The following is a 25,797-nucleotide window of genomic DNA, read 5'->3' as shown; positions in this document are numbered from 1 at the left end:
CGCTCGCAGCGGCGGTGCCCAGCAGGGCAGGCGGGGCTCCCAAGGCATGCTGGGAGCTGTAGTCCTTGCTGCCGAGGGGTTACACTGCCGTTACCGTAACAGGACTACAACTCCCATCGGCTGTGCGGTGCCCTGCCTCGGGACTACAGCTCCCGTCGGGCCCTGGGCGCCCGGGCCGCGTGGCGCTGAGGCGCTGCCAGCGCAGCCCCGGCGGCCTCTCCCGGAGCGGGGAGCGGAGTCCCGGCTTTGTGTGCCCCGCACCGGGGTCCGGGGTTCCTATTCCCGGCTTTGTGTGCCCCGCACCGGGGTCCGGGGTTCCTATTCCCGGCTCTGTGTGCCCCGCAGCGGGGTCCGGGGTTCCTATTCCCGGCTTTGTGTGCCCCGCAGCGGGGTCCGGGGTTCCTATTCCCGGCTTTGCTGTACCCCGCAGCGGGGTCCGGGGTTCCCATTCCCGGCTTTGTGTGCCCCGCAGCGGGGTCCGGGGTTCCCATTCCCGGCTTTGTGTGCCCCGCAGCGGGGTCCGGGGTTCCTATTCCCGGCTCTGTGTGCCCCGCAGCGGGGTCCGGGGTTCCTATTCCCGGCTCTGTGTGCCCCGCAGCGGGGTCCCGGGTTCCCGGTCCCGGGCCCCTCAGCACGGCCCGTCGCCGCCTCAGGCGGGGCAGAAGGCGCTGTGGCCGCTCTGCCCGTGGCACCAGTCCCGTTTTCGGCTGTGGCCGCTCCTGACTCCGTTTTCAGCCCACAGCACGGACAGATGTCGCTGGAGACGGTGCTGCGCGCCCGGGTGTGTTAGCCTGGCACCCTGGCTGAGGGGTGTTGGGGCACAGAGACTCCCTGAGGCCGACAGAAAACACAAAAGCTTCCGAGGGCTGGACCACCCAGTGCTCCACTCTGGTGCCGAGGACTTCCCAGAGGGACATCTTTTCCCACCTCCTGCAAGGTTCACTCCTGTTCCCAACACAGTCTGTCGTTCAGTACAAATGGGGTGAGTAGGTCTTCCTATTCAGGAACTTCTGTGCACTTTCCTTAGCGCTCTATTTCCAGCAAAATTCACCTTCCTAAGATTTTCAAGGATAATGCTTTATTGATTGTGTGTCATGCAAAAAAAGGAAAAAAAATCAGTAGACAGTTGTTTAAACTTAGCCTCTGCTTTGAGCTCGTTCTAAAAAAAAATTATGCACATTATGCACTAACTGTACATCGCAACCTTGGCAGTTTTGCTTTTATCCTGTCTTCCTTCTTGCTTTTCAATAGTACTTCACTACCAAAAATGCTGCTGCTAGCACTGGTCTGTTTGTGAGCACAGGCACAGCGTGGTTTTGCCAAGCAGTCACAGAAATTATTTGGCAATGCCCATCCACTTCCAGCTGCATCAGCAACCAACTACCCAAAGGGCCAGTGTGAAAGCAAACCCAAGTGTGCAGTCACATTTAACTCGCAGGAAGCTTCAAAACTGGGTGAATTACACTGGCATAAGACTTTTTTTTCTTTTCTTACAATCACTCATTGCACCACAGCAACAGAAGCTGTAGAATTGAAGAGCTGCACCTTGGGGACTGAATATAGATTTAACAAATGAAATTATTTTACTTGTTTTTGTAACAGAAGAGGAAGCAACAAATTTCTGGTGGTCTACCTTTACTAGAAAGGAAAAAAAAAATAAAAGCCATTAACCCAGCATATGATCATTAATACAGATCAAACATTAATGAGAGCCCCTGATATCCTGGCACACAGCTCTTCATGAGGTTTCAGTCTTCAATACTGAAACCAGGAGTAGCAGGCATTGCTGGGGATTTACCAGCTGAACTGATTGAGTGGTTCCTGCATGGATCCTGCTCCTCTAAGAGCATTCCCAGAGAGAGTGTTTACCATTTAATTTCCCCCAATTAGACAAGCCCCTGGATACAGGAAATTAAGGACAAAACACACATCTTCTAATTCTGATGCTAATGTTAAGGAGAGATGCCCTTGGCCTTTCCTACCCTCGAGTTTGCCTGTTTGGTGACTCACACACACACACTGGACATGTTAGGACACCGTGTTACTTGCTTATGTAACATTCAAACATTGTTAATTGGATAAATATTTAACAGTAAAATGCTACTGCTTGGAAAATATCTGTTTTGTACTTCTCTCCATGTCTCAAGGTCTTGAATGTCTTTTTCTTTTCCAGTTCCCTCAGGCACTGGGTTCTTAATCAAATACTGTTCAGATGCAAAGAGTGCTCCTCTATGGGCATAGAGGAATTTATTTATAGCCACTTGAAAACCTTCTTAATCAGTGCACAATCGTGCTACAGTGTAATCAATGCATTCTACAGCAACACAGATCCATTTAGTGCTGCAGAATTTTTCTTCCACTTATTCAAGGCTTATCCTAGAAACTGTGAATTACTTCCCTCAAACAGCCGTGTCAAGATCACATAAATAAATAGCTACATAAATAAATGTTGGCTTCACTCTGTATAATATAACCAACAGTTGAACAACCAGTGCAGAGTTGCTCTAGGAGTATTACATAATTTTTAGTTCACACGCCATTAACGCTGAAATTTGATTTCTGTTCTCTCCTGAAACCAAACTGATCTTTTTCAAGATCTTTTTGATCTTTTTCAAACTGCAGACACTACACCCCTGCAGGAGAGGAGCTCCATTCACATTTACACAGGAAAGGCACCAGTCTAAACGTGAGTGAAAAGGCAGGGCCACCTTCTGTGCTGGTGTGATACACGTGAAAAGAAATGACAATAAATCACACAGGCAAGGAAGATGTCTTTATTATGTCCAACTGTTAGGTCACTTGAGAAGTGGAGAATTTTCCCTCTAAAGACTGAGATGGACTCTGTCTCTCAGTTTTGTGGCAAGAGTCCAACTGCCTTTATGACACAAACTGCTTTTCTATGTTTGCAGCCCTCATCACAAGTCCTGCTTTAAGCAAAATTCCCATAGGAAACTGTATTTCTATAGGGACACCTGAAAATTTTCCCCAAGATGAGAAAGTGATACTATTTTGATTTGAAATTCAAAATGAAGCCCTGCTGTTGTAAAGCCTGATTTAAAAGAGAGCACAGTAATCCAGCACCAGGCAACAAGGCTTCCTCTCCTGCAGGGTTAAAAAACTTTCCCAGTGCCCCTTTGAGAGCACACTGAAGTTTCTAAATCAGAGCCTTCCGGAGGGAGAAGGGTGACTCTCCTTTCCCTGAGGGAGTGAATAAACCCTTGGATGTGATGCCAGAGCCTATTCAGTTTGCTCTTTGGGGACAGAACAACTGACACATCTGTGTGACTCAGCAGGAAGATTAACACAGTCAACAGGCAGACATTTAGCAACTGTACCACTTGTGGGGTCATTATTTTCATTATCTTACCGCTGAGCATTAGCATATCTATGGAAAACCCCAAAACTATTGCACAATAACAGCGGGTTTTTATTGCTTCTCAGGGAACAACCCTAGCCCCTGGAGAGTCTGTCATGCCACAGTGCACACACACAAACACATATTAACATCACCCAGAGACATTCTAGCCCGTGGCATCACCAAAAACAAGCGAACATTTCGCTGCACAGTCCCCTAAGTCGGGCTGGAAAAGACAGCTGCTACCCATGGAAACACAAAGAAGTGAGAGTGGATCTTTGAAATTTCTTTAAGGCAGTCTGACAGCAACAGATCCAAGTTTAGCATCAAGGTGGTGTTCACGAAATTTACACTTTCATTTTAAAACCAAATCCCTTGCATAGCTACAAGTTACAAACAAATCTGCAGAGGTAAGAACAGGAGAATTGCAAGTTAAGCTGCAAAACTGGGGAACCATGAAGTTCTGCCTAGCAGTAGCTCAAATACTGCTCAGGTATTACCTGCATGTGCTCCTTTAGCAGTGGGTCATATTTGATGTAAGAATCTCTCTGGAAATTCCCCTCTGAAATAAGTATCTCTCTGAAAATTAGCATAAATGCCTTGAGCAAGCAAGTCCCTGCCTGGAGAGATCACATACACTTCATCTGATCCCACAGCAGTACAGGTTCATCAGTGGGAGCTTCTGCATCCCCTCTGCCCTAATTCTCCACTAGTACATTCCTTGAGAAAGGGCTGTGCATTCACATCACCCTTAGAAATACAAGTACTGGGGAAAAGGCAGGTTTGTTGCTCTTAAAAGGCAGTAAATGTAAAGCTTGAATTCTACAAAGTACAACGCACAAAGTGCCTTTTAATGTGTTGAATTGATCTGAATCTCTTCCTTTTTTTTCCTTGAACATCAAATCTTGCTCCTATTGAACACAAAACTGGCAAATGATTCATAAGTTTCTATTAAATTGGAGCTTACATACCACAATAAATTTATACCAGCTTTGTCATATGGAAATGGAATGAAGTGATCAGGGGCTGCATATTTACTGCTTGGCTGTTCCTTTCACTGCTCTGCACTGCAGACGTAGAATAAAAAGGCAATCACAGCAAATGACAGCTTCAGAGTGGAGCCTGATTATAGTCAGCTGTATAACTGGAGCTCAGAACCAACTGCTATTTTCTAGACTAGACTTGGAACTGAGCTATAAAGAAAGTCAAGATTTAACTGCTCCCAAACCAGCCAAGAGAGCAACAAGCTTTTACTGTAAATCGTAAGAGTACAGAACAAAGGACAAGTAATAATTTTTAAAATGTTTTTTTTTTCTCAAAGCAAACAGAGACTTTGGAGTAAGGAAGGGATGCTAAGCAACCTGACAAAGGAAAAGTGAGATGCAGCCAGTCTGCTCTGTGCCTACAAGCACAATTCAGCAGCTCACTGAACACGTCCTAAGGTGCTTGGATTTTCTTTATCATGGAGTACAGCTACTAGGTTACAGTATCTCGACACAATTTCAAGCCATGTAACAGTAGCATCCTGCACATAATTAGCACTCCTAATTCAAATTAGTTTGAGCAAACACTGCTTCTTTTTGGCCTCCCAAAAGAAAGATGTGTTTCAAGGTTGTGAGACTGGGCAAATTCAGCATCTGCTTCCGTAAGAGCTGGTAATACTTTATGTCAGTCAGGATCATCAAAAATAGAGTTTTATTTACATTTTACATTTTCATATTCAAATTCAATACAAATTATGAAATATTTACAACCATTTCTTTTGTCCTACGAAGCTAAGAAAATGCATTGCTTTTCCTCCCCAGATTCTTAAGTTATTTATTGGAGGCTCTAAGCCAAAATCCTACTAAACAGTAGAAACCAGTCAAAGATAGAGAGGTAAAAAAATAAAGTGCATTTATAAGATGTCCTTAGTTACCTTCACTGGACAAGATCAAGTCACTTACTATTGAGGCACCCAGTGTTCCTACTTGAGCCCAATCTCAACTCCACACAGAGGACAGACAGCTTCTCCAACTCTGTGACACTCACAGGACATCGGCTCTCCCTGCAGCTTGTGCACTTGAGCAAGACAATGGACAGCAACAGTGCAGCATTTCTCAGAGGCTGGATCATTTCTGAACAAACCACAGCAGATCCTTTGGTAAGAATCTCTCTTTTCATCTTTGGCTGAGTCTTTCCTGAAGTCAAGCCAGACTCCCACATGGCCAGGACTCGGCCATAGTGCTGGTGCTAGAGATGGTTATAGCTCCCCAAATCGCTTGAGGATCTTCCAGATTCACATGAACAAGGTTTGAAAAGTTCCTGCAGTTGTTCCCTTTACAGTAAGTCAGATTTGGCCTGTCAGCTTGCAGCTCTCTTTTCGTCCCTTTAGGAATGTGTGGTTGGCAGGTTGGAGTTGAGAGGTAGAGAATCAGTCGGTTACTAGAGAACCAAAGACACTGTGGACAAAATCCAGTTTGACGAGCATTAGTTTGCACTTTCTCCTATCAAATTAGTGCACTGAAACATTAAATACCATGTTGCTTTAAACAAAACTGTCTCATAAATAAGTATTAGAACAGATCAAAATAAATTTGTTTACCATGAAAATCCACTTGAATGAAAATAATAAACAACAAAAAAACCCAACTCAAAACAATTCCCAGTGGAGACAACTATGGTGTAAAAATCTTCTCACTTAACTCAAACGCAGTAGAGAAGCTTTGCTGAAGATGGAATTTTTGTTTGAGTTAAAACCTGCTGGTTTTCTTTATATTTAAGACAGCTTTATCTGGAGAGCGTTAAGACTCCTGTGGGAAATGCAGTTTTAAGAAAGGCAAACCGTACAATTATGATTTGGACAAGTCTATTTATCTGAACATTGCCAACACAGTGTTTTCTGCAACAGTCTTGCAACTTTTGGTTTCTATGGAATGGCAGTAGGCAGCTCCTTGCAGAAGGCTTGCACCATGTGGCTGGGGATGTTCTTAGAAGGTGACTTCACAAACAATCCTGCCTTCACAGACGTGTGTTTCATCTCCCTCAAAACCTGGGTTGTCACCTTGTGAAAGGACAGTCTCAGTAGAGGGCGGAGATTCATCATTTACAGGATGTGTGCTGTCACCTGGACAGAAGAAAACCAAAGTCAAGACAAGTTAAAAAGTGCCACATCCAAACATTCCCACCTCAAAGCAAACCACACAAACCTGATTTGTGCAAGCTCAACTGCACTTCTCCTGCAGAGATGGAAATCCAAGGCCATGCTCCAACTACCTTTTTAGTTTGGGAGCCCATTTTTGCCATTGCCTGTCCTTTCTGGAGGTGCCTGCTCAGCTCAGTAGTGCTGAACAAGCTGAAGTTGTGTGCTCAAGCCACAGAAGGCTACAAAATCCAACCAGGAGGATATTAGCAGGTCATGCATCTTTAGGCTGCTGAAAGCAGGCATCAAGAGCAACTCCCAGAGACCAGGCTCAGGATAAACTGGGGGACTCCATGCTGCTTTGGAGAGGAAAGCCTTCTCCCTACAGGCTGACCTTGTCTGGCTCATGTCCCTGTGTGTCCTTCCCACTCCAAGTGAGAACACACCAGAATGACCCATGTAACTAACCCAGCAAACCTGGAGTTGCTCAGAGAGATGCAATTTCAATTTCTGATGTTTAGCTCATAGGAAGTGTCCTCTTCTCTACTGGGGTGCTTCAACAGGCCCCCCGCAAAGACCTGCACTTGCTGTAGCAATGTGTCCTGCAGGAGACAGGCAGCAAGTCCCAAATTTTCCCATGGAAAATAGAGTGTTCCCCTTCCTAAGGCCATGCACAATTCAGGGGATAGTTATTTTCATTTGTTTACCTGCAACCTTTTCATTTTCAAAGCCAACAGCAACACTGAGTACATATTGGTAAAGCTGAGCACTAAAGAGACATTTTCAATTTGTTTGCTCTTGGTCAAAAAGATAAAGTATTTAAAAAATCTGATATTATTTCCAAATTATCATGCTCTAAAGTGTTCAAGGATGACTCAGACCTGGCAAATCGGTAATTCAATTGAAGTATCTTCTCTATTTTGCACCATCTAAGCTAGAGCAAGATTGACTCCCTAGAAGTTTTCTGTAAGTAATTACTTAAAGCAGACAATGTGGTAACAAAGCAACACTCACTCATCTAAATGAAATGTCCAAAGAGACATCTTTGGAAAAATCTCTTTGCTCTTGAAGTAGTAAGCCTCTGACTTTGAACTATTCTTTCATACAGTTTGGCTTTTAATTCACATTAAGGTGGTGCTTCATTTGAAAAGAAAGACCAAGTGTCAGAGCTAAGAGCTAAAACAGAAGGGAGGAGTAAGATAACCCTGAAAAACAAAGTATTCAGGCCCCGTGAGATGCTATGAAGGCAACTCCCCCTAACTCCCAGCCTAAGCAGCCAAGCACAAATGATCTAGCAAGGCAGATCAAACAGCAGACATACTTTCTGATGGTGCCTGTGCCTCCTGAGCAGATTCATCTGGTCCCTGTACAGAATCATATCCAGATGATGCTGTTTCACTGAGATTGTCCTCTTCATTAACTATAGTGACAGTGGACAGAGGCCTTTGGCCACTGGATCCTGGGGCTTGCACAGGCTCAGACCGTGGTTCTACATCCATCTTTGTGAAAAAAAAAAAAAAAAAAAAAAAAAAAAAAAAAAAAAAAAAAAAAAAAAAAAAAGAGAGAGAGAGAGAATGGTTAAATTACAAAGGCAGGTAATTTAGCAATGGTTAATTTACACCCTTGGAAGGAGCATGCATCTTTCTGGGAGAACAGTGCCTGCAAGGACTGAGTCTGTAGCACTTTTAGGCAGAGGGAAAAACATGAAATGGAATAAAAGCTCTGCTGTTAACCTCCAGAGGTTATCAGAGGTGAAAACCAGTTACTGCCTAACTGAGTGGGAAGTTCAGACACAGTTTCTGCATTGTTTACCCAGAACGAAGAAGAGTCTTCCTTCCACTCAGTGCAGATCTGCCTCCCCCAGGTAAACTCTGGCTTACATTTTAGCTGGTCCAGGCAGCATCAGGCACTGGCAACAGCATCTTCCTCTGGCACTTGCAACAATGAGCAATTACAGAGCACATCAGAAACCCCTGATGTATCCTAGGAAATCATGCAGTTCCAGAAATGTCATATATGCTGACACATTCACTTTTCAAAGGCTTCAGGTACTGAGCACCTGAAGAGAAGCTGCTTTCAGAGCCAGTATGAGTTGTCAAAGTCTGCCTGAAGGTTTGAGAAACACCCTTAGCTGTGAGCACAAGAGTTGAGAGTTATTCTTCCATCAGACATGAGTCAGCTTTGGCTGACATTCTGCCCAAGCCTTGAGGTGATACCAACTCACACCAGGTCAGCTGCAGGCTTCCCTAAAAGGGAATTCCTACAGCATCTGACCACAGACATGGCAACACCTGTGCTTATCACCTGCTTATCACTCTGGAGGCAGCATGAAAAAGCTCCAGATGTGGTCAGGACACCAGTGTGCCACTGTGACTGGCAGCTGCCACCACGCCAGGCTGCTGGCTTACCTCAACACCCAGCACTTTGAGGATGTCACATTTGCACAGAGGACACGTCCCGTGCTCCAGAAGCCAGGGGTCAATACAGGTCTTGTGGAAGACATGGCTGGTGGAAGAAGGGAGCCAACAGGTTAGGGTTCATACCAGGAACACTGCTCATGTGCCAGCTCTGTAACACCAAGAATTAGTTCCTTCTAGAATAGATGACCCTGTTTTGCCACAAGTTTCAGCTGAAAGTTATGGATAGTTGACATTTTAATCTGTAGCTGGTTTGTGAATATTAATATCCTGATACAACTTGCTAGAATTCAGCGTTACCATTTCTGCTACACCTAAACAGTCTAAAGCTGTTTTTCCAAAACTGTGTGCAATACATTCCCAGCTGATAATTTAAATGATACAATTATGGACATTTCAGCCTTAGCTTTAAGGTTAACTTCTGTCATGCAGATGCAGATGACTAAATAGCATTTGTTTCTGTTGTAATTGCATAGGCAAAGCATCTCACAGAGTTATGTCCTCAAGTTACACTGTACTCCCACCCATTTACTCTGTCTGTGCAATCACTGTGTATTCCAAGTGGATAGTTGGCAGGCTGTACACTCAAAGTAAATATAGCTCAGCCATCACAGATGCAAATGTATGCTTCTATTAAGACACTCAGTTCCACAATGGGTTTAAATTAGGCCACAGATTTAGGAAGATGACTTGGAATCTTGTAATCTGTCTGTTCCCTCAGCCTGAATAGAAACAGCAAGGCAAACAAGCACTGCTCAGTATTAATCAACCCTATTATGAGCTAAGTGCAGAGATCACCACATCCAGTGCTCAGCAGCCCACACTCCAGTAGGATCCAAGGATTCTCCAACTCGGCTCATATTACTGGCACTTCCTTCCAGCTGCACCAAAGTCATGATTAGAATAAAACCTGAAACTTCCTTGATGCCTATTTTAAGTCCTTGAAACTAATACTGGACTTGTGAACCTGTGTAACTGTAAATGCCTTCAGTTTGACTCTCTGGACAAAAATGCCCTCAGCAAACACTCACACCCCAGGGACTCAGATACCACCAATGTGACTCACAGGAACATTCCTTTGATTAGTTCTTTCATAGACACAGTTAAATGCTTTCAGCTGGTAGGGTCTCAGTGTTGAGGTCAACCACCAAAATCAAGCATGTTCTTGCAGTAAATATCCGTTTATAACTCAGTAAATATCCATTTATAACTCAATATTAAATTGAGGGACAATTTAATATGGTTGATACTGGCAGATAGCACCACTTCTGAAGATTACCAAGTCCCTGTCATCAGTTTAAGCTAGCATGCCTCTGAGAGCTACATTTGGGCCACAGAGGAACAAAACATCACAAATGTACATAAAAGCAGTCTCATAGCAAATGCAGCAAACTGGTGTATAAAGAACACAATGTTCTTTACACTTTAAAATGAACGCAATGTTCTTTATAGATAGATGTTACTCCACTCTTACCCAAATAAGTCATGCTTTGTTGGCAGGTTCATACCAAGATTAGCAGGGTTCATAGGGAAATAATGAGAAGTCAGGTCTCCTATCAGACAGTGACTGGAGCCTGTCTACAAGTTTCTGTACTTGTGGCACTTAGTCCATTACTAAACAAAATTACCCACAACCATAAACATGACAAGACAACTAGAAAATCATTAACATACATGCCTGAAAGGTTATTCAATCTTTTTTTAAAAAGTATTAAGCATTAGATCAAGGGAGTTGGTTGATAACACCTTGGCAGACTAACTTTGTAATACCAAAATAGCTCAGAGGTCGTGCTGCTTGGGAGCAGAGAAAGCCTTTGCAAAACTCTAACCTGGTGCACAAGTAATTCCAGCTGAGGTTTGCTGGTGTTTGGCAGCACTGCTCAGCACACAACAGCACCAACCCATTTCTCTAGTCTTCAGAACTTTGTTTTCCCACGACAAAATGTTTCCAAGTGCTTTTTGTGACCCTCCCTATGGGTTATGACAGCTTTTCCTTTGCACAAGTTGGGCAGTTCAGGTGACAGCCCTCTGATTTGAGAAGCTTGGTCAGAGCAGTTCCAGTCAGCAGGCACAGGGGGAAATCCCACAGAACAAGTTTCCTTATGCCCTCAGGCAGCTTTATTGCTCACCTTCAGAGCAATCACATTAAAGCCTTAATGCTTCACTACTAGGCTTCCACAGCAGTGAGATACAACAGGAGAGAATTCTAGAAAAATAAACTGCTATAGCTCTATTTTGGTCTCTGTTTCACAGGATGCACAGAAAACTAGAAATGCTCTCTTCTAAACTACAAAAAGCCAGTGTGGTTGAACAAATTCAGCAGAAACCAAATCGTCTTAGTAAACAGCAATTTAAACAGCAACATTTTGCCAATTACCTGCAAGTTAGTGTATAATTCTTATACAGCAGCAAAGGAAGAAATCCTTAAAAGTCCTGGAATCCCATTGAGGGACACTGTGGTCTGCCCAGTTATGTGTATCAATCCACTCACAGGGGATGTTATGAACACAGGCCATTGATGCACACTACAAATGTGTGCTCTGTTCAAAATATTGTTTTGATAGATATTCGAGAATTCTCACTGCACAGCAACTTGATGAAAGTTTGTTAACAAACATGGCAGAATTCTGGATAAAGGGGCAGTTTGGAAGACAACTTACTTGCAGGTCAGAACACGCATCACGTCATTGGGCTTGTACTGCTCAAAGCACACAACACAGGAATCTCCATCTGGACCAGTTTCCTAAAACAGTGAAATGAATGTACAGCTTTAACACACTTTGAAAGCTTCCTCTGAGCCCCAGTCGGATTTACTGCAGACAAAGGGGTCTAGCTAGAGTCATCTATGATGCTCCCAAATATAATCCTATATAAACACACTTTGTGGATTACTCACAGTCAAGCTGATACTTCAAAAGAAGCATTGAAAGTTTAAACCCATGGTTTAAAATTCCAGCTGAAACTGTAATTGGATTACTGGAGGCACTAGTGTAGAGGTTTAGAAACTGCTACTTCCAATTTTAGTTACAAGAAGAGCCAGGGAAGCTGATTAGATTCTAGTTTATGTTTAGGCATCTATGCCAGCAAATCAGGTCCTCTCACATCAGCAAGACTAGGAGCACGCAACTAACAAAATAAACTGATTTATATGAATATAAATCTCGAGGCCTGGAAAAGGACCTGGTCTCTGCTACAGGCTCAGAGAGACTTCTGCATCCTGCTCAGTGCTAGGGAACTGCCTGGGTTCCAGGCAAAGGCTGTGCTGTAAGTGCAGGGGAGGTCCCAGGGTCACTCCTACCTTGTCCCCTTCCTTCAGGGTGCGCAGCTGCATCTGTTCAATGGCTTTCTTCGCCCTGGCCCTCAGGCGCCGCTGCAACACAAAGCAGTGCTGGTCACACACAGCCAGCCCCTGTCCCCTTTCCAAAACCTATCCAGGGGCCTGCTGCAAGCAGGCAACACTTTTAAAACCCAGATGTTACCAAAACAATACGAGTAAGCATGACCATTCTATTTGGAGACAACATGAAACAGAATTTTGAGACATACTGATGCGGTTGCTGACTGGATGACACACCAAGATGGCACTTACATCTGCTTTGGCTGAATCTAAAGTTTTCACAAAGCACAGGAATTATAAGGGTTTTCTAGCCTGAGAGGATGCAAGGTAATACCTTGATCACATTAGGCCCAGCCAAAACAAACAGAAGCCTTCAAGGTGACTTAGAACACTGAGTTCAACAACTAATTGTTTTATGTTATACTCACTTTAGGACACCCTTCTGCCAGAAACATTCCGGTGAAAGGTGAGAGAGACTCTTTATCAATCAACACCAATATCCCCTGAACTACTCCTCTGCTTTACAGCTTGCCTGGCAACTGTTGCTGTCCAGCTGTCCCTGCAGTGCCTGGAATTAGCCCAGGAGCCAACCTCTGTTTAAAGGTCACAGGTCGGTGCTGTTCCACTGACTCAAAGATTGAGGCTGTCCTCTCCCTACCCTGTGCACCTCAGGCAGCTCCAGACACAACACTACACTCACCTCAGGGACAGACTAGACCCAAGTCTTGCAGCTAACCCAAAAGCCTCTTTCCAATCCCACTGCTGCATGCAGGACTCTGCACTGTTGGCTTTCCAGCATTTCATCTCCTTAGGCGTTTTAGCTCAGGTACATGAAGCTTTTCCAAGTGCAGTTCTGGTGGCACCAGTGCAGAAGGACAAGTGGGAGGAGGTCTGCTGCTGACACCCAACAATCTTGCAAGGACTGGCCATTCAATCTGCACAAGATTCCTTGTGCTGAGGCAGCAAACAAGTTCATTTTTACACCCCCCTGGGACCCTGTCAAATAGTCCTGGCACAAAATGAGCTATTTCTGTATTAGCATTGGTTTTGTGCCCTAATATAAGAGTATCCATGTGCATGCTTTAAGAGTTTAATAGCTGAAAACTATCAAGGAAGAGACACGTACAATCCAAAGGTGAGGGATGCAAACATGCAGATTTGTTTAGAAACAAGAACTATTGAGGTTTTTTGGAAGTTTGTGAAGTTGTGCTGAAGACATCAGTGTATGTTCCTGTATGTCACTTATGGCTAACTCTGAAATGATGTTGTCCTTGTCAAGGTTTGAGACTGAAGCCACAGAGCAGCAGCCACATAGAGCTGTTTACTGAGGCCCCCAAAGTCTGAGCAGCACACGGGGCAACATCAACAGAGCAGGAATGCATCAATGTATGAACTCCTCATATATGGCCAGAACTGTCACCACTATTTGTTATTAACTGAAAAAAGAACTTTCTAGGAATGTACTCCCTCATACAGTATCTCATCTACACATCTAATGTCAGGCCAAGCATATTAGACAGGACCCAACTGCCTGCACTGTTAATAATTTACTTGAAACACTATTTTAAGTTTAGCATGGGCACCAGTTTAATTGCTTCTCATTAAATGCATCAATGGCAAAGTCACCTGTAACACTGATTTTGGCAAGAACAGCAGAACACTCTCCTCTAGGGGATGGAGAAAGGTTGCAGAAGAAGCTTTATGTTGAATAGTCTACCAGGATACTCGAGCTTGGAATGTCAAAGCATTTTGTGAAGTTTTTCAAGCGAATGTGAAACATGAATCACGTTAGAACTATGAAAGCCCCAACACAGAAAAAATAAAACCAGCTAAGAAAAAAATACCTAAGCTTAAACTTTAAGCAAAGATGTACCTCTTAGCATTTTAAAGATCAAACAAACAAATTCAGCCATTTTGGTATTGAACCAAAACTTACAAAAACCTCAAGATCCACACCACGGAGAGATGAGGGTATAATAATGGCACAAACTCACCTGCTCCCTGGACTGGGCCCTGGCCATAATGAGCCTCCGAGCAGAGTAAGAGACATAGCAGCCCACAGTTGCTGCAGCCACGATGAAGAAGGACACAGAGATGAAGAGGATGGTGAAGATGTTCATGGAGAGGCCGCGCTTTTTGCCCACTTCGATGACCATGGTGACTTTCATGCCGCTCTGGATCCGGTGCAGGATTTCCATGCCTTTCAGGTTGCCAATCATAATTGCAACGATCTTTTCAGCACCTGCAAAAGAAAGGGAAGCCATGCTCAGTTGCCAGGTGCTGTATCTGAGGCGTTGTCTTGGAGGTCCTGTTCAAGTGGTGAAGAAATGGCTGTGGGAAGTGTCTAAACAGCGTTTATAGATTCAATAGGAACTGATGGAACTAGTGTCACCACTATGTGTTTGTCCAGCTGGAAGGATGTCCCATTACCTGAGAGCAGCACAGGTAAATGAACCATGTTCAGATTCATTCCTTTCCACAGCATTCCTCACTTCTACATAGGACACAGACTCTCCTATTTTAGACGCAACACTTTGGCATTTACATTTTAATGTGCCTTTGAACTACAAGAAGTCAAAAATAAATCCTCTGCAGAGTTAGATCACTGGGCATCGTGATATCTCTATAGGGATTGCTTCCTGTAATGGATCCAACCCCCTCCCTGCTCCACTGCTGCTTCTTAACACCTCTCTTCTAAATTTGACAGTACTTTTGAGTACTGCCCCAGACACTGAGCAATCAAAGGCACAGATCACCCTCCACTTCTGTATTTTCAGCAGCAATAAAGAAATGATTGAGGGAAATTACACTGTGAATTCTAAGTGGGTTTGTGAGTTTCTACTGCAGATTCAGAGGGAAATAAATATGAAGGGAGGCGTGCTCCACTTTTAAACAGTTGGGGGCAAGATGCCAAATGCCATCCTGGTTTTAACAACAGGTTAAAACAGGTTTATTGGCTTAGTTGAACATCACAACAAGTCAAAGGAACAAAGGTGTTTATGGTAGGAAGAAATTTCAAGCAACTCCAATCACCAAGCACAGACCAGAGCAAGCTGGTTTCCTTCCAGTGACATGCAAGGGCTTGAGGACACTTGATACCATGTGTAGAAATGTTAGAAAGTCCCAATATAACAGAGAGGCTCTCAAGAGGGAAAAAAAAAAAAAAAACCAAAGAGAGAAAGGGTGATGAGTAAATTATCACTGCTCTCTCTCTAAACTAAATACAAGAAAAGCAGATTTGAGACCAGCTAATCAGGAGTCTCACTGCATTAAGGCATCAACTGCACAACATTCATAATAGACATTGCATGGGGGAAGAATAAAGCCTGTTACAAAGTGCTATTTTTAGCTAACCCCCCGGCCAAACACTCCTTAATGGGAAGACCAATTGTTTTTCCATCTGCTCTATTACTCAAGTTATTTCCCTTTGCTGAAAGTTATTCAATTTTCAGCTACCAAGAAAACCCTAGAATTGGTGTTAAACCACAAAGGCTGTCATTAGAGGAAGTGTTTATTGGTTTTCCAGCTTGTTCACACAATGCTTGTGATCCAACACAGCAAGCAACTTTCCTCAGTGGGACAAAACTCATCTTTTATTCAGAAAGCTCCTTGTAAAGACAATGATATCACACAGAGAAGAGAAAAAAAAAGTTTAGAAAGTCCCTCAGACTGCAATTACTCTTTAGGATGAACCAGGGGTTATACATCATATATAAAATGAGCTGAAGTCAGAAGTTAGAAGCTGAAATTTGCTTTCATAAGCATAGAAGAAAGTGTGGAAGAACAGGCTGCAACAATGAGGAAAAAAAAGCCTGCCAAAAATGAGCAAAAATGGTTGCTCTGCCCTATTCCCCTATATTTCTGCATGTCTCACAGTAAATCTATCTTGTGGTTATGCACAGCACAAGACTCAGCACAGCATTCATTCTTATTAATGAAATGTCACCATCAGCCTGCAAAACCATTGCAGCCACTAAACCATCCACTGTGAACAAGGTTTAATTACCCTAAAAGAAACACATTCCATTTAAGTCTCAGACTGCACAGTTCACAAGGATGTCACCAGACGACAGCTTTAATCCTCTCTGACCCTGCTCAGAGATTTCTGCTGCAGTTTCAGCTCTGCTGTAGATGAGCACAAAGCTGGTGGCTTTGACACTGGCACAAGGAGGGCACAAATGAGTGGTCATTTTTACCAGCACATGTTTGTGACAGCTTTTGTGCTTCTGTCACAAAAGCAAGAGGATCACCCAACACTTCTGAGCTGCTACTTGGGTCCCACTACGACAGGGGGAAATATGCAATGGTGGCCTTGAAGCCACCAGCCTAGACAGAGGCTCCTGGCAGGGCCTGGCCATAATGCAGGAAAGGAGATGTTTGAGGGGACACCTGCAGAGGGATCTCAAGCACAGCAGCTGCTCTCAGCTCAGCTTTTTTTCCCCACCACAGACTCCAACAAAGCAGAGGGAAGTCAGTTAGCTGTGCACAGCAAAAACCTCAGAAAAACCCAAGGTTTTCTGCCCAGGTGTCAGCTTCTGTGGTTCAACTGAAGCTTCTGAAACGGTTTTTAAGGGACACTAGAAGGTGAAATTAATCTACTGCCTGTTTAGCTGATAATGGGCTCATTGCTAAACAGAAGCAAGACCTGTTCAGTTAAACATTTCCCAGCCTCTTTCCCATTTTCTGTGAAAATGGAGAGGGAAAGTTACTCAACTCCTTAGGAAAACACAGCTTGCCTCTTTGGGCACCTCCCAAATTGTAAGGCAGCAGCTGGCCAAAATCTAAGGGGAATGATGAAGCACAGGAACCCCAATGGTTTGTTGGGGCAGGGAAGAGCTGGGGCACAGCACATGGGGCCACAAGGAGAGTGCATGATTGGGATCAAAGTCTCACCCTCTGGATCAGTTTGCCTTGGATGTAGAGTGGAATTGCATCTATTTATAGTGGTTATCATTATCTGTACAAAAACGTGCCCTGAAAAGACTTCACTTGTTCTGCCAGTACACTTCTGCCCCTAAACATGAAGTTACAGCTTTGACAATCTAGCAGAGAAATGAGATGTGCAGGGGGACACAGAGCAGGGAGCATTAACTTCTGCATAGTACACACCTGCCTTTTCACATTCATTTCAGGTGATTATTGTAATCCAGGGCTACATTCTTGTGTCCTACAGATAAATCTATCCTGAACCAAGCAAGCTGTAGGGCCTGGAGAACACTTGCCCCACAATATTTAGAATGCAACAGTAATCTGTGCCTTAAAAAATGCTGACTTCTTACAATAAAATCACAATCTATTAATGCATTAAAACACATCAAGGCAAGGTAGAGATCTCAAGGCCAAACAAATCCACTGACCAAGGCCAACTCAAGAACTCCAAGTCACCTCCTCTGCCCTCACCCAAAAATTACTCTTGATTTTGAATGTTTCATATACTTAAAAAAACCAAACCAACCAACCAAAAAAACAAAACACCAAAAAAAAAAAAAACCAAAACCCACCACAAAAAACCTGCAGACTTTGGAGTTTGAATTCTCAAAGAACAGACAGGTTCTCCTTAACCACAGAAGAAACGTTATCTGAAGGCTCTTTCAGGAGATGGAGTACAACTCCAGCCTTGGTGCCTGGATCAGTGTTTTTATCTCTAAGATATGGTGCTGGCAGCAGGGATCAGTAATAGCTGTGCCTTATGCCTTAGTCAAAGGAGCTAGAGTGATTCCCCTGGCACTCCTCCAACCCCACCAGCAGCAAAAAAGGCATTAGGAGATCAAGCTACCTCCTGTTCTTTAACACAAAAAACACTGTCAGTTCACACTCCAACCACTTCATACCAGTTTATCACACCTGGCTCCTCAGGTACATAAGAGGAATATCTGATAACCTATCTTTCATGTATAGAAAAGAAAATACAATGTCTTGAACATTGCTTATCTCGCTGTACTTCAGTAGTAAGAAACGGGATTTCTGGTGGTTATCAAACAGGCTGGTACAAGCTTGGTGATTTATCTGTTACAGTAGGAGGAAAAATAAACTAGCAGTGTACACAGACTGAGCTGGTATTACCTGTTACATAATTCACCTCAGATGACAGGCCAGCAGTGCACAGAAAAGCCATCAAATTTCAGCAGCACCCCCCACTCTGAGGGCTCTCAATGAAACCAGCCCTGCAGGCCAGCTCTGCTCTCACCCACGGTATACAGTGTGGTTAAAAAATCAAGTGCTGATTGCCCTCATCTACAGGCACAAGGCAGAATCTCACCAGGAATGTGCCCATCCCCACAATCAGCCTCCATCCCTGACACTGGCAGAGGAAACGCCTCCATTGCCCTGAGATAAGCTCTCCCCTGTGCAAGGGGGAGGGTGATTGAACTCAGAGTTCAGCAGCAATACCAGCCTGGATAAACTGAGTTGGTAGACTTGCTCCTTCTCCCCCTGTTTCCATGTTCTCCACCCCAAGCATCACCTGGCACCAAGATAAAAAAAAAAATAATTTACATTCAGGTTATTTTGCAGTTATTTAAAGCTACAGCCCCTTAGGATCTAAACTGTTAGACTGAACTGCCTTTTTCCTCCCACTATTACCTCAGCTTAATTAAATCTACTTTCAGCTTGCTTTACTCGACATATGGCACAACATCTGATCTCTTCCTCCTGAACACACAAGCCTTTCAGCACACAGGGGCAAGCATTCACACAAAATCATGGCATGGCTGGGGTGGGAAGGTGCCTCTGGAGATCATCCAGTTCAACCACCCTGCTAAAAAAGCAGGTTCACCCAGAGCAGGCTCTCTTCACATGCTGTTTGGTCAGTGCCACCAGCAAGACTAAAGTAACACCTTTCAATCCAGCAAACGGCACCTAAAGCTTCCTGGAGAAACAGCAAGCAAAATTCCTAAAGAAAATGCTTTGGTGAGTTTCCTCAGCAGTTTTGCTGTAGTGAACACATTGCTCACCCTCTCTGAATGAGAATGAGCTCAGCACATGCTGGTGGCAGCTGAGTGTTCACTGGGAACAAGGGAGTTGGAGAAAGGCAGTGGTGAAATGATGTAAGTGGGCAGAGTCTCAGCCAGAAAGCATCTGTCTGTGAGAAGCTGTCAGCTCACACTGGACACAGTGGGGAACTGTGCTGAGCTGGCTGCTGTGTGCTCAGCAGCACACTCAAGGCTGGAGGCAAACAAGCACTGTCATTGTTTTGGTGACATGACGTCCCTCACAATGAAGCCTCTGCTACCACGGCTGTCACTTGGGATTTTCATTCATCCTTTCACGTTTCAGCAGCCCAGTAAACCCAAAGTGCAAGGGCACTTCACAGACCTACTCCAGGCTATCCAAGGGATGATGCCTACCCTACAGTTTTCCACAGCACAGAGGTACCTGAATTACATCATGAGGAGCAAGGGCAGGGATCAGAAGCTGTCAGTAGCACCAGTTATTCTCATGCAGTTTCTCAGTGCCTCTCCTGCTTGCTCACAGCCTGCTGGAGAGCTGTCACAGGAGCTGTCACACCCCACCATGTCCTGAGGATGGGAGACCAGGGTCACCAGCCAGACCCACCTGCTGCAGGTGCTTGTGACAGTAATTTACTCTCAACCAGGCAGCCAGGAGAACCAAACTGAGTTTGAGCACATGAAGTTGCAGCACATACACATCAAAAAGCTGGGTTTGGATGCAAAGAGCTCCAAACTCCAGGCCCTACAGACTGCAAGTACCATCCAGGCATGGTAGGTGCATGCAAGGTCCTTCTCAAAAACGAACTGCAGGAGAGGTTGGAAAGGCTTAATGACCTGCAGAGGCTCATCTGGCGTGGCCAAGGAACATGAGAGAGGAAGTGTCATTAATTAGATCCTCCATCTTCATTCCTCTCCTCACATGTCCTCAGCACAAGTCTTCACTCACTGCCAAGAGAGGTGCACCATTTGTTGACACAAGCTTACAAAGTCTCAGCACAGCTTGCCTTGGGATTGCAATTCTGACTCAATCTTTAATGGTTTTACAGGTCACATCAGCCTTTTGATACCTTGGCAAAGTTTTAGCTTGTTTCTGAAGATCATACATCACAAAAAGCAGTGGAGCCCATCCAGACCCTGCTGCCATGCACTGTTTTCTGTAAGTAAATGTAGGTAAGGCTTCACCTCTGTGAAATTCCTGCAGAGTAAGTTAAGTAGAAGTGCTACATATTTAACCTTTCCTTCCCCTTTCATGCACTGATGTAAGTTTACACTTGAACCAGACCTTGTGGGCCCGGGACACACTGTTACTGCTTGAGCCACAATCCTTTAGAGCTGTTCCCTCAGAATAAGCCCTCTGCAGATCAGGTGATGTCCTTCTCCAGTCTAGAGTTACACCACAAGAAAGAAAATTATCACAGCTGCTTTCTGACCTGCAAAGAATCCTCCTTCACCAGCTGCAAGGAAATACTGAACACCAAAGAATGCTTCCCAGGGGCACCACCATGCCCTGGAGCCAAAGCCACCTAACAGCCTGGGTCTACCTTAAGGCAAGGTCCACCTTTAGCACAAACCAACTCTTGCCCTGCACTTTTTCCCCCACATGCTGCTGGTTTTCTCCAATCAAATGTCTTTTTCAGAAGGTCAATAGAGATTACGGAGAGGTGCAATTATGAGCACACAGAACTGTACTTTGAAACCCTGCTCAGCCTGACACAGAGTGGTACCATCTTAAATGAGCACAGTTAAAACTAAAGTTTGCTGATTGATATGGGTTTGTGCTTGTAAACCACAAAGCAAATTTTACTTTGGACTCCATTGAATTCTTGACATTCTACATGTTAAAGATGATTAGGCAGGATTTGATCATATCTGATTTGGTTACTCACTGCATTCTGTTGTTTTAATTGCCAGAGTGGTTTGCTTTTGTTGGGTTGTTTTTGTTGTTTCTTTTTTTTTTTTTTTTAAGTTAGCACACCAAAAGGTTATATGGAACACTGATGCAATAAAGAATTCATCAGACAGAACATGATGATTATAAGAAAAAAAGCCTCTGTAAGCAGGATGACTAGCACAGACATTGCTGCAAAAATAGGCCCATTTAAGTCTCTAAACAAGAAAAAGAAAACTTATTTAGAAGTTTGAACTCCTCAGAAAAAGGCATACTACACTTTTAGATAAGCTTTTGTTAATAACTTTGTGCTGTTTCTTCAAAGTTCTGTCAAAGAACTACCAAGGTTCTTTGAAGAAAAATGTATTGTGTCATACACTTTATCAGAGCCCACCCACAGAAATCTTCCCTCTGTGCAGCAGGTGATAGCTCCATCCCCACAGGTGGGAGGACTCAGCACTGCTGCCCCAATTCCCCCTGACCCCAGCAAAGCCACCTCCTGGCTACTTCCCACTGCCTCAGCCTGGAGGAAGTGTTTGCTCTTGTTTGGTTTCATTCGAAGGCATATGGCCCCAGCCAGAGCAGAAATGAAGCCAAACAGGAAACCCAGACTGCAAAGTCACAGCCAGCACAGCCACAGCCGTCAGAGGCACGGCAGGAGCTGTCTTTGCACAAAGGCCACTCTCTGATGAGCAGGACACTCAAAGCACCAGGGCCACCAGTGAGGCCAGCAGAGAGGAGCCATCCCAAAGCACAACCCAGCAAAGGGCAGCGTGACCCCCTCTGAGCCCCCAGGTTTGGGGGGCAGTGCTGCAGGCTGAGCTCATCAGCTCTGCACAGGCAATATCCTGCCCCTGGCACACCCAGGGAGGATGATGACTTGTGGCTCGTTTCATCGTGGCCATGCTACGTTCAAGGTTTGTCAAATTTGACCAGAGAGCCCTGGCCCCCAGCAGGGGCACAAGGCAGGGCTGGCCCCAGCACAGCCAGTGGTCACTCTGGGGACAGTGTCCCCAAAGCCCCGTGAGCAGAAGGAAGAGCCAGGAACAGGGACTAGCAGACAGACACAATGATAGGAAAAAGAACTCAAGTCCAGGGAAATAGAAAAAAGGAAGGTGGAACAGGAAAGAAAGTGAGGGACTAAGACAAGGACAAGTAATAAAAGCAACAGCAGCAACAAGCTTAGCCCAAGCTTAGCTTAGTAATTGTGCCACGACATGGCAAGGAGGAGTGGGGCAGGTTAAATAAGTGGTTTGACAGAAGCTGTCTTCTGCAAGGAGTCCCTGCCCTATTTGTCTGCAGTTCAGCTGGGAAGTTTCAACATGCCCTCGAGTGTCCATCCCATTGTGCAGGATAATCAGGACAGCTTAGAGCCACTGATGTAAATGCCTCAGCAGAAAGCATAAGGACAGCACAGGAAAGGAGGGAGCTCCTCTTGGAGCAAGCCCTGCAGAGAGCCCAGGGCAAGGTTAAGATGCTGGAAGTCTCCAGCAGCCAGGATAGAGGAGGGGCAGAAGCACACGGTCCTTCCCCTCAGGAACAGGTTCAGCAGTGACCTAGCCAGGCCAGCAGTGCCGAGGGAGCTCCTGCAAGAGCTGCAGGACAAGCACACAGGGAACAGGGCTCAGGGCAGGGACGCTCTGTCAGTTCAGCAGGAGGAACTCGCCCAGCAATAGCCAGATCTCAATAGCATTTGTCAGCTGATTATTTGATTACATAAGAAAGCCTTGCTTCAGAAAGGCCAGAGCCTATCCAGCCTGTATGTTTTGAATTCTTAAAGCAGAGTACCAACAGTCCTACATCTCCTTGAGACTGCAAGCTCACTAAGACAGCAAGCCTCCAGAGACAGCTACTGTTTTCTTGTCTCACCAGAACACTTGCCTCTACTGCTAACAGAAATCCTCTCCACTCCTTCGAAGAGGGTTGCTGCAGGGATATAATTATTTTTCAAACCACTCAGTATTAATTTTCATAGTTCAATTTCTCTCCAGAAGATGGGGCTTCCCAAAGCAGTGTCACTTCACAGAATGCCACCACACCCAGGAGGGTGCACATCTGTCCATCAGCTGGACAAAGCCAGCAAAGCCACTCACCCAGTCACACACAGGGCACCTGCTTAGACTGTCACCAGAAGGCATTTACACAGCTTTCAGGTCTGTTTCTCAGGTAAAATCAGCCTAAACCAGCCAAATCTCATTCTTCATTTGAAAGATGGGCAGGTCAGGAAAAGCCTTCCACTAAGTAGGAGACTTTCTACAGCAAGAGAAGACGAGCTGTGTCAGCCTGTGCAAACTGGAAAACAATCTTCTAAGACATTCAGCTATTTGCATTAAAAGCAGCATTTTGTTGCTGAAAAGTTGCCTACAGAAAAGTCATGAGCTTTGCTCATGTCTGAGCTGGTTAGTGTACAGGGCACGGGGAGAAACAGCGCCCGAGCATGGAACTCCAGCCTACTTTAGAGCCCAAATCAACTCCACGGTGCTAACAGGCATCAAAACCCTCAGCATCCATCCCCCGGAGAGCGCAGGCTGAGGCCAGGACCCCAACCCAAGCGGAGACGGTGACTCCCGCACACCCACCGACCGCCAGGGCCCGGCCGGAGCCCGCCCGTCCTCAGCCGCAGGTTTCGGACACGGTTAGTCACTAATCAGAGAAAAAACCCACCACCATCAGCGCCCGAAACAGCACCGGCCTGTCCGGGCAGGAGCTGCCGCGGTGCGGAGAGGCAGCGGCATTCCCGAGGGGCCGCGGCCGGGCCGCACACCGAGGGGCGGGCAGAGGGCAGGGGCCGCTCGGGACCGTGTGCCGGGTGTCCCGGCGGGCTCACCGTGGTGGGACATGGGCAGCACCTCGTTGCCGGTGCCGCGGGAGTTGTAGATGACGGCGGCGGCGGCGCCGCGCTCGGCGGCCAGGCGGATCTTGTCGGCGAAGGAGCAGCCGCCGCCGCGCTGGATGAGGGCGAGCCAGCCCGGGCGGCCCGCGGGGGCGCCGCTGAAGTTGGTGAGCGCGTCGCAGGCGCTGAAGGCGTCGGGGCCGTCGGGCGGCACCAGCAGCCCCTCGGCCGACCGCAGCGGCGAGTCCAGCCCGTACAGGCCGCTCTCGCCCGCCTCCCAGCCGCTCCGGTCGCGGTCCGCGCCGCTCTCCCACGACACGTTCAGCCAGGCCGTCCACGCCGCGATGGCCGCCGCCGCCCCGCGGGGACCGAGCGGCGGCACGGCGCAAAGCACGGCGGCCAGCGCCAGCAGCGCGGCCCCCGACGGCATCCCGCACGGCCCGGCCCGGCCCGGCCCGGCCGCCACACCGCCTAAAGGCGCCGCCGAGCCGGCCGGGGGAGGAGCGGGGCCGCCCCCGCCGCGGCCCGCCCCCGGCACCGCTCGGCACCGCGCCATCGCACCGAGCCGAACCGAACCGCGCCGCGCACTGCCGCACCGCCAGACCGCCACATCGCACCGAACCGAACCGCGCACTGCCACACCGCCACATCGCCACATCGCCACATCGCCACACCGCACCGAACCGAACCGCGCACTGCCACATCGCACCGAACGGAGCCGAACCGAACCGCGCCGCGCACCGCCACACCGCCACACTGCCACACCGAACCGAACCGCTCACTGCCACACCGCCACACTGCACCGAACCGAACCGCGCACTGCCACACTGCACAGAACCGAACCGAACCGCGCACTGCCACACCGCCACACTGTCACACCGAACCGAACCGCGCAGCACCGCACACAGCAGCGCACCACCGCAACGGGAACCCCTCCGGGAGTGGACCCCCGAGCAAGAGAACACGAGCTCTCTCATCAGCCTGTGCACACTGGAAAACAGGCTTCTAAGACATTCAGCTATTTGCATTAGAAGCGGCATTTTGCTGCTGGAAAGTTGCCTTACAGAAAAGTCATGAGCTTTGCTCGTGTCTGAGCTGGTTAGTGTGCAGGGCACGGGGAGAAACAGTGTCTGAACATGGAACCCCAGCCTACTTTAGAGCCCAAATCAACTCCACAGTGCTAACAGGCATCAAAACCCTCAGCATCCATCACCTCTGGTGACTACAGGCTGAGACCAGAAACCCAAACCCAAACACTCCACCAGCATCTACCCCGCCAGCACAGCAGCTACAGGTTTGGGCAGCTCAGTACCACAGGGAGATTGGGTTGGTTGTGCTACTGCAATTGCAGTGTGCAGAGCAAGTAATGAAGAGCAGATAAAACTCATTTTATCTCAATTTGCTCAATATCAATATTGCTTACTAAGTGAACACTTTTTTCGTAACCTAAACAAACCTTCATCTTCTCATTCCACATCTAAGTAGACAACTTATTTCAACAGTAATAGCTCCAGCTATAATGAGAAGTGAATCCATAAGGAATCAGAGAAATGGGGGTTTTGTTTGAAACCTGTTCCATGTAGGGGCAGGGAAAAACTCAACACACCTATAAAAATACAGCCAAGCTTTATGCAATCAACAGCAGTCAATCTGCTCAGACTCAAATGCCTACAAAACTTTAGGGATGTTTAGCTCTAGTATTTTCACTCAGACAAAACTGAACCAGAATCAAAGGTTGGAAACTTCTCAGAATACAAAATTTCCTACAGATCTGGGCATTCTGAGCATAGGGCTTAATCACAATCTCTTACATGTGTGCATTACAGTACATTAGATGATTAAAAAGCACAGGCTGGGTGAAGAATGGATTGAGAGCAGCCCTGAGAAGGATTGGTG

The 25,797-nt window shown here is 46.2% G+C and overlaps 1 protein-coding gene across 1 annotated transcript; it reads right to left on the bottom strand.

The window, feature by feature from the left end:
• Positions 1-5,034: 5,034 nt before the first annotated feature.
• Positions 5,035-24,331, bottom strand: RNF128 (ring finger protein 128). The gene is made up of 7 exons (XM_066334044.1): positions 23,896-24,331; positions 14,225-14,472; positions 12,192-12,263; positions 11,554-11,636; positions 8,885-8,981; positions 7,798-7,975; positions 5,035-6,461 (listed from the first exon to the last, which is right to left on the bottom strand). Exons 1-7 carry the CDS (start codon positions 24,329-24,331, stop codon positions 6,325-6,327), a joined length of 1,251 nt encoding a protein of 416 aa, XP_066190141.1. The 3' UTR covers positions 5,035-6,324.
• Positions 24,332-25,797: the final 1,466 nt, after the last annotated feature.

The sequence above is a fragment of the Sylvia atricapilla genome, chromosome 21 (assembly GCF_009819655.1).
Source record: "Sylvia atricapilla isolate bSylAtr1 chromosome 21, bSylAtr1.pri, whole genome shotgun sequence".
Taxonomy (NCBI): Eukaryota; Metazoa; Chordata; class Aves; order Passeriformes; family Sylviidae; genus Sylvia; species Sylvia atricapilla.
This window is presented reverse-complemented; position numbering and strand designations above follow the sequence as displayed.

Coding starts and splice junctions, on each gene's coding strand:
- RNF128 (XM_066334044.1), bottom strand. CDS start 24,331: ATGCCGTCGGGGGCCGCGCTGCTGGCGCTGGCCGCCGTGCTTTGCGCC. Junction 11,637..12,191: donor CCCTGAAGGAAGGGGACAAG/GTAGGAGTGACC, acceptor TCACTGTTTTAG/GAAACTGGTCCAGATGGAGA. Junction 6,462..7,797: donor GGCACAGGCACCATCAGAAA/GTATGTCTGCTG, acceptor TCTTCTGTCCAG/GTGACAGCACACATCCTGTA.